Raw genomic sequence first — 13,100 nt, forward strand, 5'->3', positions numbered from 1 at the left:
CACTGCAGCTGCATAAAGGGCCAGAAGATGAGTCTCCAGTGACCATGTGTGCCTGTAACACAGGCACAGGCACACATGGTCACTGGAGACACATCTTCTGGCCCTTTACGCAGCTACACTGTAGTAAACGCACTATGGGGCAGATTTATAAGCCGCTTGCGCCTCTTTTGCGCCCCAGTTGCGTCACTTTTGTGACTCAGCGGCAGCACGAAAGATGCGCCATGGTGCTGGGTATTAACAACGTGACGCATCTGAGAGATGCGTCAGGTTGTAAAGCCCTGTACCATCAGGAGGCGTTCCGGTGCAGGGGAGGGCATTCCTGCGCAGGAACGCCTCCTAAAAGTGGCTGAGTGAAATCTACAAGATTTCACTCGGTCACTTTTAGGCCAATGCTGCGTCAAAACACTGCGCCTGCTTGAAGCAGGCGCAAGGCTTGACGCAGCATTGGGGAGATAGGGCCCCCCAGAGCATTGCTGGAGCTGCGTCACGCTTGTGCCGCAGCTCCAGCAATGCACTGCTTTTACGCTCTCAATGTTTCAAGCTTTATTACAAATGTCACAAAAAGATGTTAACATTTCACTTCTGTTTTTGGATTTTCATCACAATAAAATACACTGAACATAATCTTCACAAAAGTTATTTACAAAAGTTTAAGCTATTGCCATTATAAATTAAAATCACTTTTATTTAAGTATTAATTATTTAAAAAAATTAAAAGCCATTGTAATTTGTAATATCAATACATCTAAGTCACGTAAAAACAAAACATGTTGCATTACAAATGCTATAGGTGTCACATTTGCGAAAGTTATAACTATTGGCATTGTAAATGACAATGCTATTAATTTAGCTATTTTCAAAACCAACACATAAATAAAAAAAATTGTCATTTACAAGACCAATAGCTCAAACTTTCCTAATGCGAGACCTATTGCATTGCAAATGCTTGTTTAGTCTCCTTTTTTGTCTTTCTGTCTCTGCCTCTTATGATTTTAATCCTGTAAGTAATGTCTCAAACTCACTTTTTCATCCGGTCTTTCTCTTTGCCTGTAGATGGCTGTCTTTCTTTCGCATAGTTTTTCTGCCTCCTCTGATCTTTCCCATGATACCTTCAGCAGCTTTTGGTAGCCTCTGGTTGCTCCTCTCGTTTCTAGTGTCTGTATTCATGTTAGTGGCCTTGTAGTCTTAAGGTATCTTTCATGGGCCTGGACCTGTCCGAACGAACACTCATATTGGGTGGCCATACATGAGATAGCGAGCGACATGATCAAGGTACCAATGACCCCATTGCCTCAGATTGCATTACTGGGATACGTTGTACAGTTCCCGCAGGCAACCCGCAGGTTTGTTACTATTAGTTTACTGCTGGCCAAAAGAGAAGTGGCAATTCGCTGGGGTGGTAGACCAGCGCCCACGGTAAAAGGATGGCTGAAGAGCATGGTGTCTTGCTCTACAGTGACATTTACGCAACATCTCTCCCCCTTACTTCCAGGCCCAAAGATATCTGGGGACCTTTCAGGGTATATCTTCAGGCACAACAACAAGTCCCCCCCACACAGGCTGCCCACGGTGTAGTTCCTACCGGTGTGGGTTAAGTCGTCACAAGATCCATATTACTACCTACCTCTCCCATTGTACTCTGTGCTCAATATCATGGTTGATATATGCTCATGCCTTGAGCGTAATCACTGCCTCTGTTAACCATGTGATTGCAAAGACTGGCGCGTTGGAGATTTGGAGATTAGAGGAACCCGCTTTGGGGTAGCATGCGACTGCATAGCATTGTGGACTGTAACACGGGAAATGTATAATATGTCCTCATGTACTTACCAAAAGATTTTAATTGGTCCCAGTGTACTGCAGTATTTGTATCTAAATGCTAAATAAAGTGTTAAAAAAAAAGTATCTTTTATTTTACGTTTGATGCTGCATGTGTAACAGTCCCTTTGACGGATTCTATTTCTCCCCCAGCTCAATCATACAGGGATTAATCCTGATTTCTTTGCCTTTCTGTGCCATCTATTGAGTCCGGCGTTGAAGACGTTTCAGAGGGTTGCTGAGTTCCTTTGTGAATGCCAGTATCATGGACCAGGTATGCTGTGTAAGGGTACGGCGCAGTGCTTTTATGTGACTGTAGGAGATAAAACGCCACAAAAGGAATCACTCTTGTGGAGACAAGGCTCCTTTCACTTTCTTTACTAAATAGCAAGAGCATGTGCGTGATTACTTTTCCTTGTTCAGCTATCTTTCCTCATACATCCCCTTTTGTCCCTAGAGTCAGAGTGCCTGGAGAAAGTGCATAACTTCTTGCTCAAGCGGGCCCACTTGGACAACTCCTATGGTAAGTACTATATTTAGACATTTTGTGTCCCGAGATGGCTAAAATGTACTTATATCATGTAATGACATGAGGCTCTCCATCTTCTGACATGGCTTGTGGGCCCACTACTGTAATGAGATGCAAGAAGATGGCAAGATCTTCTACTTTACTGTGTCCCAAGCAGAAGTGGGCATATGCCATAAAATAAGTTGTATCCCAACTCATCCAGTGTTGTAAGATGGCAGAAGTGCGTATGTCATGAATTAACTGGGAAACCCACTGTGTTATGAGAGGGCAGAAGTACATGTGTCAAAAGCTATGAGTTTGTCCTGAGCTCGGACCAGTTACATTTCTAGAGAATAAATTAGCTCCCATTCCTGCAATGGGCTACATCCTGTGAGTGAGGCAGCCTTCTCCTCCCCAGAGATTCCATTCACTATTGAGAGGACCACAAAAAAAGGAAACCTACAGTGACCTGCAGGAAAATAAAAAGGACAATTGGTGCATTGTATGCAATGAATACCCACCTTTTTTTCCTTAAACATTTTAAGGATAAATAGTTCAGACTCTCACTCAAGTTTGCCACGCCAGTGAATACTGGAATTGAACATGAACTGAAGAAAGGAGAAGTGCAAGGTATCAATAGGACCAAAGACCAGCCTGTACTAGCTAAACTCACTACCAGAAAAGTTGCTATGTTAGTTCCTTTCTCAGTTACCCATTTCCACTTGGTTAGTGCTTAAATAATATCAAAATGGCTTTTCCTCCAGAAAGAGGTTTGTACGGCTATCTTGGATTGGGTTCTTTCATTTGTATAGCATACTACTGCATTTCTGAACAGGTATTTTATATCAAGAGCCTGCATTCTATTTAATGGTTGCGCTCTGGACATATAAATGTCTGTGGTTCCATGGATGGCTCTCACTTGGCTCTCCATAATATTATAGGGGATATTGTCTAATCTCACTGAGCTAGTCACGGTAAGTGTGGGTGTGAACTTGAGATTCTTTTTATTACTTGGGTAATCAGTGGGTGTGAACTTGAGATTCTTTTTATTACTTGGGTAATCAGCTGTTGAGAAAATATTTTTTTTTTACTAGAGGTAGAATTGCTAATGTTTTTTTATTTTTTTCAATATTGTCCTTGTTTCACTGTAGATGTAGCCCATCTCTTGGCTATTGGTTCATACCTTGATGCATCCATAATCCTTTGGTCATTTATCTGTGAGGATCTCATCCTCACGGCATAAACGGTCTCCGGTATAGTCATCAGACCCACTTTCTCTATCCCTCCACCACTGTTCGAAGGGCCTCCACCATCTTCCTTTCCTATCTTTGCATCTTGCTTTGTCTAGTCTATTTATGTATCTTGTAGACTCATTGATCAGTGGAGGCTCAATTTTGCCCATTTGTTGCAAATTTCCTTCCGTCCCATTATTGTTAGGTACAGAATCAGATTGCTCTCTTCTGAACCCAGCTCCGCTAATCCCAGATCATCCACTTCAACACAAAGAAGACAAGGGTAAAGCTTACCTTAATCTCACTCTTAAGGATCAATGACAGTAATTCACCCACACTGCTCCAGACTCCATTCAGGGCTGGATATTTGAAAAACATGTGGAAGTGGTCTGCCGCCTCCCCTCTGCATCTTCTGCATTTCGGCACTACATCCTTCTTAATATTAGACATCTTAGCTGGAGTCCAAGAACATCTGTACATGGTGTAAAATTCATACCATCTAAGTGTAGCATGCTTCACAGCACCATAGAGCAAATTCAAGTATACTTGCCCTAAGTCTCCCAATTCCACATGTGGCACGTTTTTCACGCAAGTTTTAAAAGGCCGTTTTCATTTCCCCTTCTGTTGCTGCGACTAATCTTTCTTCCTTGATTCAGTATGCTGTAGATCCTGTTCCAGTTGACCTTTACTACAGCCTGTCAACTTTTGGCTATTCACCCACGATATTAACTGCTGATACTTACATTTGGAGAGAGTTCCTGCGGACTGTTTACCCAACACCTCCCACGACAAGGGTCTGCCCTCCATCACAAGGTCCATTACCCTTCTTGATTTGACAACACAATCCACCCTTTAAACAGTCTATTGCATCGATGAATCCCATCCGGTGGCCAACATGCTACCGTGCAGTGTTCCCAAAACTAGTCTGACCTCATACCATAGACCAACTGCTGACTGCAGGACCTTCGGCCTCACTTTCGTAAAAAAATCAAATTAAATTTGAAACCGGTTTCACCTAAACTACTAGTCATGCATTTCAACATACTCCCAAATGTAGCTGCATCCGGGTTCTGAATCAGCATTCTCACATTTAGAAGATTAAATGCCCAACAATATATCTGAAAATCTGGCAATGATAATCCTCCTCTCATCATCCTTTTCCTTAACCTCTGTCCTGAGATCCTAGCCACCTTGTTGTCCCAGACAAAGCTGCGTATATTTCCTTGAAAACTTTTCACACTTTTCCTATCGAAAGTTAATGGTATATTATCAAACAGAAAGTTCAATTTCGGGAGAGTGATCATTTTCACGAAATTAACATGCCCATATATAGACAATGGAAGATGGCATCACTTTTCATTAATTCAATGCTTTCTTGACGAGCTTCTTCGAATCGACCTTTATCATCTCACTCAGATCTTTTGTCATATAGAGTCACAAATATCCCAGACCCTCTAGACTTTCTCTCCCTCCCCATGTGCAGATCCATCGCATTACTTAAGTTTTGTCCACATTAACTTGCTACTCCAAAAACCTTGACATCCTCCTGAATTTCTGTCATGGCATCATTAATATTTGATGTGTAGATAATGAGGTAATTTGCATATAGCACAACATTTTTCATAAACCCAGTCCAAGAAAAAGGCACTATCTTTCAATTCAGCTGAAGACTCTGCGCAAAGTACAGGTTAAACAGGAGCAGCGAGGGATGGAGGAGGGGAGTGGACTGGTGTGGGATCCAGGAGGAAGCCTATTCGAAGCCCAGGGATGCCCTGACTTATTCAGTAAAGTGTGGGGTTAGTGGTTTCATATGCTGCCATCATGATGATCTGCCTTCATTTTATTCTATGTACAATTGTAATTAATGTCTGGACTGCCGTGCTACACCCCGATGGACCGCCCCTTTCCCTGTCAGCTGTATGCCTTGTCTTGCTCTTCCCAATGATTATTGAACTGCAACCAATGAATTTCCATGTTGTTATAAATCTAATAAAGTTGATTATCAAAAAAAAAACAGGAGCAGCGATTGTGGGCAACCCTGCTTTGTCCCTCTTTGTATCTCTGCTTGTTACGTCAACTAGACGTTTTTGAAAATCCTTGTTTTAGGGGAGCTGTAGATCAGCTGTATCACCCGGCAGAAGGTTGTTTCCAGCTCCAATTAATGATAAAACTTCTGCCAGGTACCACCAGTTCGCCTGATCATAGGCCTTGGCAACATCCAGAGTTAACACCACCAGTGGGACTGAAAATGTTGTGGCTATATCTATGGCCCCTACCAATGTGTGTGTTAGCTCATTTATAAATTTCCTCGGCATAAACGCCTTCTGATTCTTATGTTATAACCCACTCACTACGTTAACCAATCTCTTCGTCAAAATTGCAGCAAAGATCTTGTAACCACAATTCAGAAACAAGATTGGTCTGTAGGGTTCACACTTGTCATGGGCCATTCTGGGTTTTAAAACCAAACTAATGGTTGCTTCATACCAAGTGGCCAGTTATTGGACCTACCCTCTCCCAAGAGTTTATTAAATAAACCTTTCCAAATTAGAATAATTACATCATTCAGAGTAAAATACTGCTCCACCAGTATCCCATATGGCTTTACGTTCCATTAACCACTGCCTCATTCACACACAATCCGGGTTATTTCTTTCTCTATACAAATTTCAAGAAAAGTTAAAAAAAATTATGCATCACCAATATCCCTTGTCGTTCTCTATGCGGTATCTTTTGTATTCTCCTTTATTTCACTTATGTGATTTCTGGTTAAGTCGGCCTTCGTTTTCCATGGTAGTAATTTCGCACACTTATCACCGTGCTCAAAATGGCAGATTTTACTGGCTTCCCACTATTCCATATATTGCCCCTCCTTATACACTTGCAGGGCCTCCTGCCAGACCTACAATGCAGTTTCTGCCACTCATCTTCTCCTGACCTCTGAATTGCCTTTCCCTGAAGCACTCTGCAGTTCTCCAATCCTCTGCTTTATACTGTCAATCTCAGTCCTCCTCTTTTTGTTTTGAAAATGATCATGCTAGAAACCTGACCCTTCAGAAATGCATTGCAAGACTCCCACACTACATGTCTTCTAGTTAATGCTAATGTGATTGTGTTGGACATTTCTAATGTGATACCCTAGTATCATAAGGCGGACTAATTCCCCACTTATATAGGGAAATTAGCATAACGCAATGCCTACTATCTTGTCAAACATCATAACATTTAATGTAGTTACCCTGTGTCAATGGAGAACAGGACACCTACAGTTGCACTAAAAGACAGCTGTTCTATCATGTGATGAGAGAGCTCTTGCTGTGTCATGAGATTGCAAGAGGTTCCCTATGGCATGACATGGCAAAAGTGCATTCTTTTGGTGAGAGAGCAGATATACATTCGTGTAATGAAATAAGTGTACTTGTATATGGTAAGTTCTACCACAAGGGGTAGCTGCCTTGAGCATGATTGCTAATGGGAGTAACTTCTTATGCCTTGTGTCTCCTCTTTCCTTAGAGTGTGTCAATAGAGCTCTTGCCAGCAGTGCTATCCAGACGTTCAAAGCACTAGGGGTAAGTGCAATGTAACGGCTCATGGCCTTTTTCTACCCGTGAAAGTGTGAGGACAGCAAGGTCTCAACTTTCTCAGTGCTTTCTTTTGTTTGATGCTCACATCTCTTGATAGTCCAACTATGCCTATTGTTTACTTCTCTTTGTTTTAGTTAACACAGTGTGTGGGTCACCAAAGATCTTACTTTCTCTCACTGCTCACATTACTGGTTTCTTGTCACCTCTAATTGGTTCACCAATAGTCTTGCCTCTCGTCACATCTATGGGTGTCTTTGGCAATGGTTTGCAAGATGCCCAATTTCAAGGCACTGCACCTGGCATTGGTACTTCCCTATCCTACTTGGTGTAACTTGTGTTGTGTATCCTAAAGCATCCATTGTTGAAGGTACATCTTTTTCAATTTTTATTCCAAATAGCTACTTTTGATACAATATGTCTGAAGAATGGGTATCTAAGTCTGTGATGTCTGATGGTTACAAATGCTAGTGCTTCCTAACATACAAAATAAACCTGAGAGATCTAGCAGCACATTCCTTATCTTTGAACTTCCAGGCATCAGGCTGGATCCAGAAGATTTTTCTTAGCAGCACCCCTGTGCGCCGGTAGATGGCATTGGTCGACTCCGTGTGACGTTGTTGGTGTCGTGTTCATTGTCGTCGTGACGTCCACGTCATCAATATAACTGCCACTCTGGCGTGCTGATGTCAGTTGTTATCCTCCGCGCCAGCCAACGCAGATCTGTTGAAGAGAGCTTACCCCCTGTCATTGACAGACTTTTTTTGACTTCTTGTTGACTCCTTTTGGTGTGCTAGGGATGTCTAGCAAGAAGACCTCCGGGCTCAAGCCGTGTGGCTCCTGTCACCACATCATGTCAGTCATGGACCTCCACTTAGAGTGTCTCTGGTGTCTGAAGCTCGACCACGACACTCCACCGTGGTCGACTCGTCGATCTCGCTCCTGATCGAGAGGTAGGTCCAAGCACCTCTCCGGTGAATCTAAGTCCTCTTCATCAAAGTTGTCGAAGTCAGGTAAGAGGCACCACAAAAAGCACAAGAAGTCAAAGCATGCTTTGACTTCACCCTGACCGTCGCGCGACAAGGCATTCGAGACCCCGCTCCACCGAGCGGGTGCCTGGGTCGGCTCAGAGTTTCCCTCCCTTCCCGAAGCTGGGAGTTACCCCTGCCCAACTTCGAGTTTTATGATGTCAGGTGTGCCATCAGCTCTTAGGCCCCACAGGCTCAGATGAAGGAGTCCCCATGGGTCCCGCTCCTTAGGCGCCACAACCTCCTACTGAAACTGTTCCTGGACCGGCGCCTGTCGCACCTCCACATTGATCTTCCCCAGTGCTGTGTCTGCTGCTTCCTTGGCGGGCCCCTCAATCCTCATTCTAGACGACACAGAGCCAGTCGGGCCTCCACTGGTGCCAACGGAGCAGTCCGGCTCCATGCCATTCAACCTGTCCTATTCTGATGGGTTAGAAATGGATGAGGAGGATTGGGAGGGGGAGCAAGATCCCTTAGACATCCCACAACCTCAAGACATGGACTGGTTTGAGAAACTGGGTGATGGCAGTGGTCTGGACACCTACCCAGATTCTGGCATGCTGTCTCCCCCTAACCTTGCTACGGAGGAGGGGGCCTCTTTTGCTATGGTGTTGTGGAGGTCTTGGACCTGCAGCTCCCTACGGTTGCAGTCAAGACTAACTTCTTGACAGAGGTCCTGCAGCATGGTGTCTCCACCTCGGAACCCATGCTGTCTTTAAATGAGGCCTTAACAGATGTTTTTATGGGCACCTGGTCCAAGCCCAGCACAGGGGCTCCTGTGAACAGAACCATTGCCCACTGCCAGCGCCCTGCACCGGGCAGCTCAGCTTTCCTCACCACCACCCCACCCCACAAAGCTTCGTGGTCCAAGCTTCTACTTCCTGTGCGTTCCCTTCTGCACCCCCGGATAGGCAATCCAAAAAACTGGAATGTTTTGGGAAGAAAATGTTCTTGTCTGACAGTCTATCATTGCGTTTGGTGAACACTGCATGCCTTTTGGGCCATTATTCCCATTCAATATGGGACATAGTTGCGCAGGTGTTACCCAAAGTCATTGCAAGAGGATCAGATTCTGTTCTCCCAAGCTATTTCAGATGGGAGCGATGCAGCGAAGTTCGCCATTCGATGTGCTTGGACACAACAGACTCACTGGTTAGAGCGATTTCCACGACAGTGGCAGTTCGTCGGCATGCCTGACTGAGGATGTCTGCTGGTTTTTTAGGGGATGTCTAGTCAAATCTTATGGACATGCCCTTTGATGGCTCCTGTTACGGAGACAAAGCAGATGCAGCACTTGAGAGTTAAGAACTTGCGAGCTATGGCCAAGTCCATGGGCTTCACCACAGCATTCCGGCCTGTGTCTGCTTTTCGCTCCTTTTGTGGCTACACAAGGGGTGACCAACACCACCATCCTTATTCCGGCCATAGGGCCCGCAAGTTCAGCAACCTCTGTGAGCTGTGGATGCGGTTCACCCTGACCCTGAGGGTCAGGAGGCCAGAAGTCGAGCCATGCCGCAATCCCCTCCTCCACCATAAAACCCTCCTAGTCAGATCACCCAAGATCAGTCAAGTCTAGTTGGTGGCAGAGAAGGCCATCATCTCCATCACTGGCGAAACATCACCTCGACAGGTGGGCGTTGCAAATAGTCCAAAGGGGCTACTCCTTCCCCTTCCAGGCTACCCCTCCATCTATGCTTCAGTGTACGATTGGCTCACGGAGGATCACCTTGCCTTACTCTGTGAGTAAGTCAAACCTCTCTTGGCCAAGGGAGCTTTAGACCGCATTCCCAGGCCTGAAATAGGCTGTGGTTGTTATTCCTGCTACTTTCTGGTCCCAAAGAAGAACGGAGGCCATCGTCCTGTCTTCGACCTCAGAGCCCTCAACTACGTCCTCAAAAAGAAGAAGTTGAAGATGCTCACCCTAGCTTGGGTCCTGTCTGCCCTGGACCCTGGAGACTGGATGGTACCTTGATTTGCAGGATGCCTATTTTCATATTCCCGTCCTGCCTGCCCATCGTTGCTACCAGTGGTTTACGGTGGGCCACAATCACTTTGAGTTTGCTGTGCTCCCTTTCGGCCTCACTAGTGCCCCTCAGGTGTTCACCTAGGTGATGGTGGTGGTCGCAGCCCATTTGCGGAGATCAGGGGTTCCAGTCTTCCTCTATTTTGACGACTGGTTAGAGAAGGCGGGCTTGTCCCAAGCTGTCGTCTCCCACCTCCAGACTACGGCGAATCTCCTGAAATTGCTGCTGTTCACTATCAACGTACCGAAGTCACGCCTGATTCCTTCTCAGATGCTCCATTTAATTGGATTGATTCAAGACACGGTGCAGTTTTAGGCCTATCCTCCCAAATGGTGAGTCCAGGATATTCAGTCTATGATACCGATGTTTCAGCTTCTATCCTGGATTTCGGTGAGAATGACTCTGAGGCTGTTGGGCCTCATGGTGTCCTGCATCCTGCTAGTGGACCCTGCCAGATGTGGTGGCTGACAAACTGCGATGGGTTAGAGGCAGACCCCTCTCCCTACCCCTCCCAGATCTCACAGTAGTGACGTATGTGTCTCTTAGATGGGGCAGCCATCTGGGGGAGGTACAGATCGGAGGGCTCTGGTCTCCGCAGAAGCCAGGCTCTATATCAACTTATTGGAGCTTCGGGCGATCCGATTGGCACTGAAGGCCTTTTTACCATCCATCAAGGGAAGGCTGGTTCAGGTGATCTGAAAGAGACAGTTAGTTATAGATTCCTTACCTTAAAATTACCCCCAGGCGTCAGACCGGATCCGGATAATTTTTTCTCTTAACAGTACCTCTGCACGTCGGTAGGTGGCGTCAGCCGACTCCGCGTCCCTCGTTGGTGTCGTGGTCGCCAGGATGACGCCATAGTTCCTACTTAGACGCCACCCCTGCGCGCCGATGTCAGTCCTTTCTTTTTCTGCACCAGCCTAGCACAGACTTGGAGAGAGCTTGCCACTTTATCACTTTTTGAGTAAACCTTTTTTCAACTTTTGTCGACTTCTTTTTTCGAGTCTTCAACTCCTGTTGTGCGAGGGATGTCCCATAGTCAGACTAGCTTCAAACCCTGCGAGGTCGGTCCCAAACCGATGTCTGTGGCGGACCTGCACCTCGTATGGCTCTGGTGCCTGGAGCGTGACCACGACCCGAAGTTGTGCTCTGACTGTCAGACCATGAATCCGAAGTCTTTGCGGGAGTGGTCCAGAAAGCTTTTGGAGGCCCCATAGTCAGCTCCATGTCGCTCCTGGTCTCGCTCGAGGGGAAGGTCTCGAGACCAGTCGCGGAGCCACACTATACCTCGTCCAAGTCTTCACACGTCTCGGGTAAGTCGAAGCACAAGAAGAAAGCGAAGAAGCACCGTTGTTCTTAGTCTTCTCCCTGTCGGTCAGCTGACGCAACGCGGGACCCGGAGCGTCGTCGCTCTAAGGCTCCGTCTACGATGCCTGACTCAGGGACTACTCCGCGCCTCCCCCTATTTCCAGGAGTCGGAGCATCCCCTGCCCCAGCTTCATATGTTCTACGAAGTCCTCCACCGCATCTTTGGGCAGCCCGACTTAGCTGGTGTGCATTTGGGCCCCGGGGAGTTGGTCGGGGGCCTGGGCCTTCGATGCCGGCGGCTCCGGCCCCAGCGCCAGGGGGTCCCCGTGGATCTGGATCAGCGCCGGTCGACCTTCCTAGGCACTGGTCCCGGTGAAGAGGCACGTCCTCCAAACCCCTCTTGCCCTTCAGTGAAACCATCAAGGACGTCCTTCTGGGCACGTGGTCCAAGCCCAGCACAGGGGCTCCTGTGGAACAGACGATTGCCCGCCACCACCTCCCGGCTCCGTGTGATCCCGTTTTCCTTTCCCAACACACTTCCCATGAGAACTTGGTAATCCAAGCTGCTTCTTCCAAGGGCACATTCCCTTCTGCTTCTCCAGACAGGGAATCCAAGAAGCGGGATCATCTTGGGAAGCCGATGTTCTCTTCCTCCAGCTTGGCACTGCGGTTTGTGAATACTGCTTGCCTCTTGGGCCGATACACCCATACAATATGGGATACAATTGTGCAAGTGCTGCTTCAGTGCCCGAAGGAGGCCCAGGTTGTTCTCTCCCAAGCCGTGGCAGATGGGAGAGACGCTGTAAAATTCATGACTCCCAGTGAACTGGATAGCAACGACTCATTAGGTAGAACTATTGCAACGTCGGTAGCCCTTCGGCGCTACGCCTGGTTGAGGACATCTGAAAGAAACAGGTTAGTATTAGATTCCTTACCTTAGAATATCCCCAGGCATCAGTCTGGATCCGGAAACTTTTGCGTAGCAATACCCCTGCGCGTCGGTAGGCGTCGTCTGCAGGCGTCCCCTGCAGCTCCGCGGCGTCGTGCGCCGTGATGACGTCGCTGGAGTATATAGACGCCGCCTCCGCTAGCTGACGTCAGTTCTTCTTTTTTCCGCGCCAGTTAGCGCAGATCCGAAGAGCAGTACTCCGGTCTTTTGACCTAAGTTTTTGTTAACTCTAACTCTTTCAGGTGCCGGTAGGATGCCCGGTTTTAAAAGTTGTGACGGGTGCGACCGCCTGATGTCGGTCACCGACCACCATCGACTCTGCCTCCGGTGTCTGGGCGCGGACCACGACGTGGAGTCCTGCGTCGACTGCCGGGCCTTGACGAGTAAGGCTAGGCGGGAGCGGTCCCGCAAGCTACTCGAGCTCCGGGTGTCGGCCCCGCGTCGAGAGCGGTCCCGGTCCGGACGGAGGTCGAGAGAACGGTCGCGGAGCCGCCACGAGCGCTCCGGAAGTCGTCACCATTCCTCCGGTTCCTCAGGTAAGCGACACAAGAAGTCGGGGCGTCGTCATCGTACCCCCGACTCCCCCCGACGCCCGCGTGATGCGGCCGGGGGTTCGGGTGGCCCCACCCCCGCGGCCCCGCGTGGGTTGCCG

The 13,100-nt window shown here is 47.4% G+C and overlaps 1 protein-coding gene across 3 annotated transcripts in view; it reads left to right on the top strand.

The window, feature by feature from the left end:
- The window catches only part of GPAT2 (glycerol-3-phosphate acyltransferase 2, mitochondrial), a 1,306,638-nt gene that overhangs the window by 1,196,101 nt on the left and 97,437 nt on the right, over positions 1-13,100 (top strand). For all 3 annotated transcript variants that reach the window (XM_078667014.1, XM_078667016.1, XM_078667015.1), the window contains 3 exons: positions 1,972-2,092; positions 2,276-2,341; positions 7,072-7,127. In XM_078667014.1, coding sequence (XP_078523140.1) covers positions 1,972-2,092; positions 2,276-2,341; positions 7,072-7,127 — 243 coding nt within the window. The remainder of the gene's footprint in view (positions 1-1,971; positions 2,093-2,275; positions 2,342-7,071; positions 7,128-13,100) is intronic.

Source organism: Lissotriton helveticus, chromosome 11, assembly GCF_964261635.1.
Source record: "Lissotriton helveticus chromosome 11, aLisHel1.1, whole genome shotgun sequence".
Lineage (NCBI taxonomy): Eukaryota > Metazoa > Chordata > Amphibia > Caudata > Salamandridae > Lissotriton > Lissotriton helveticus.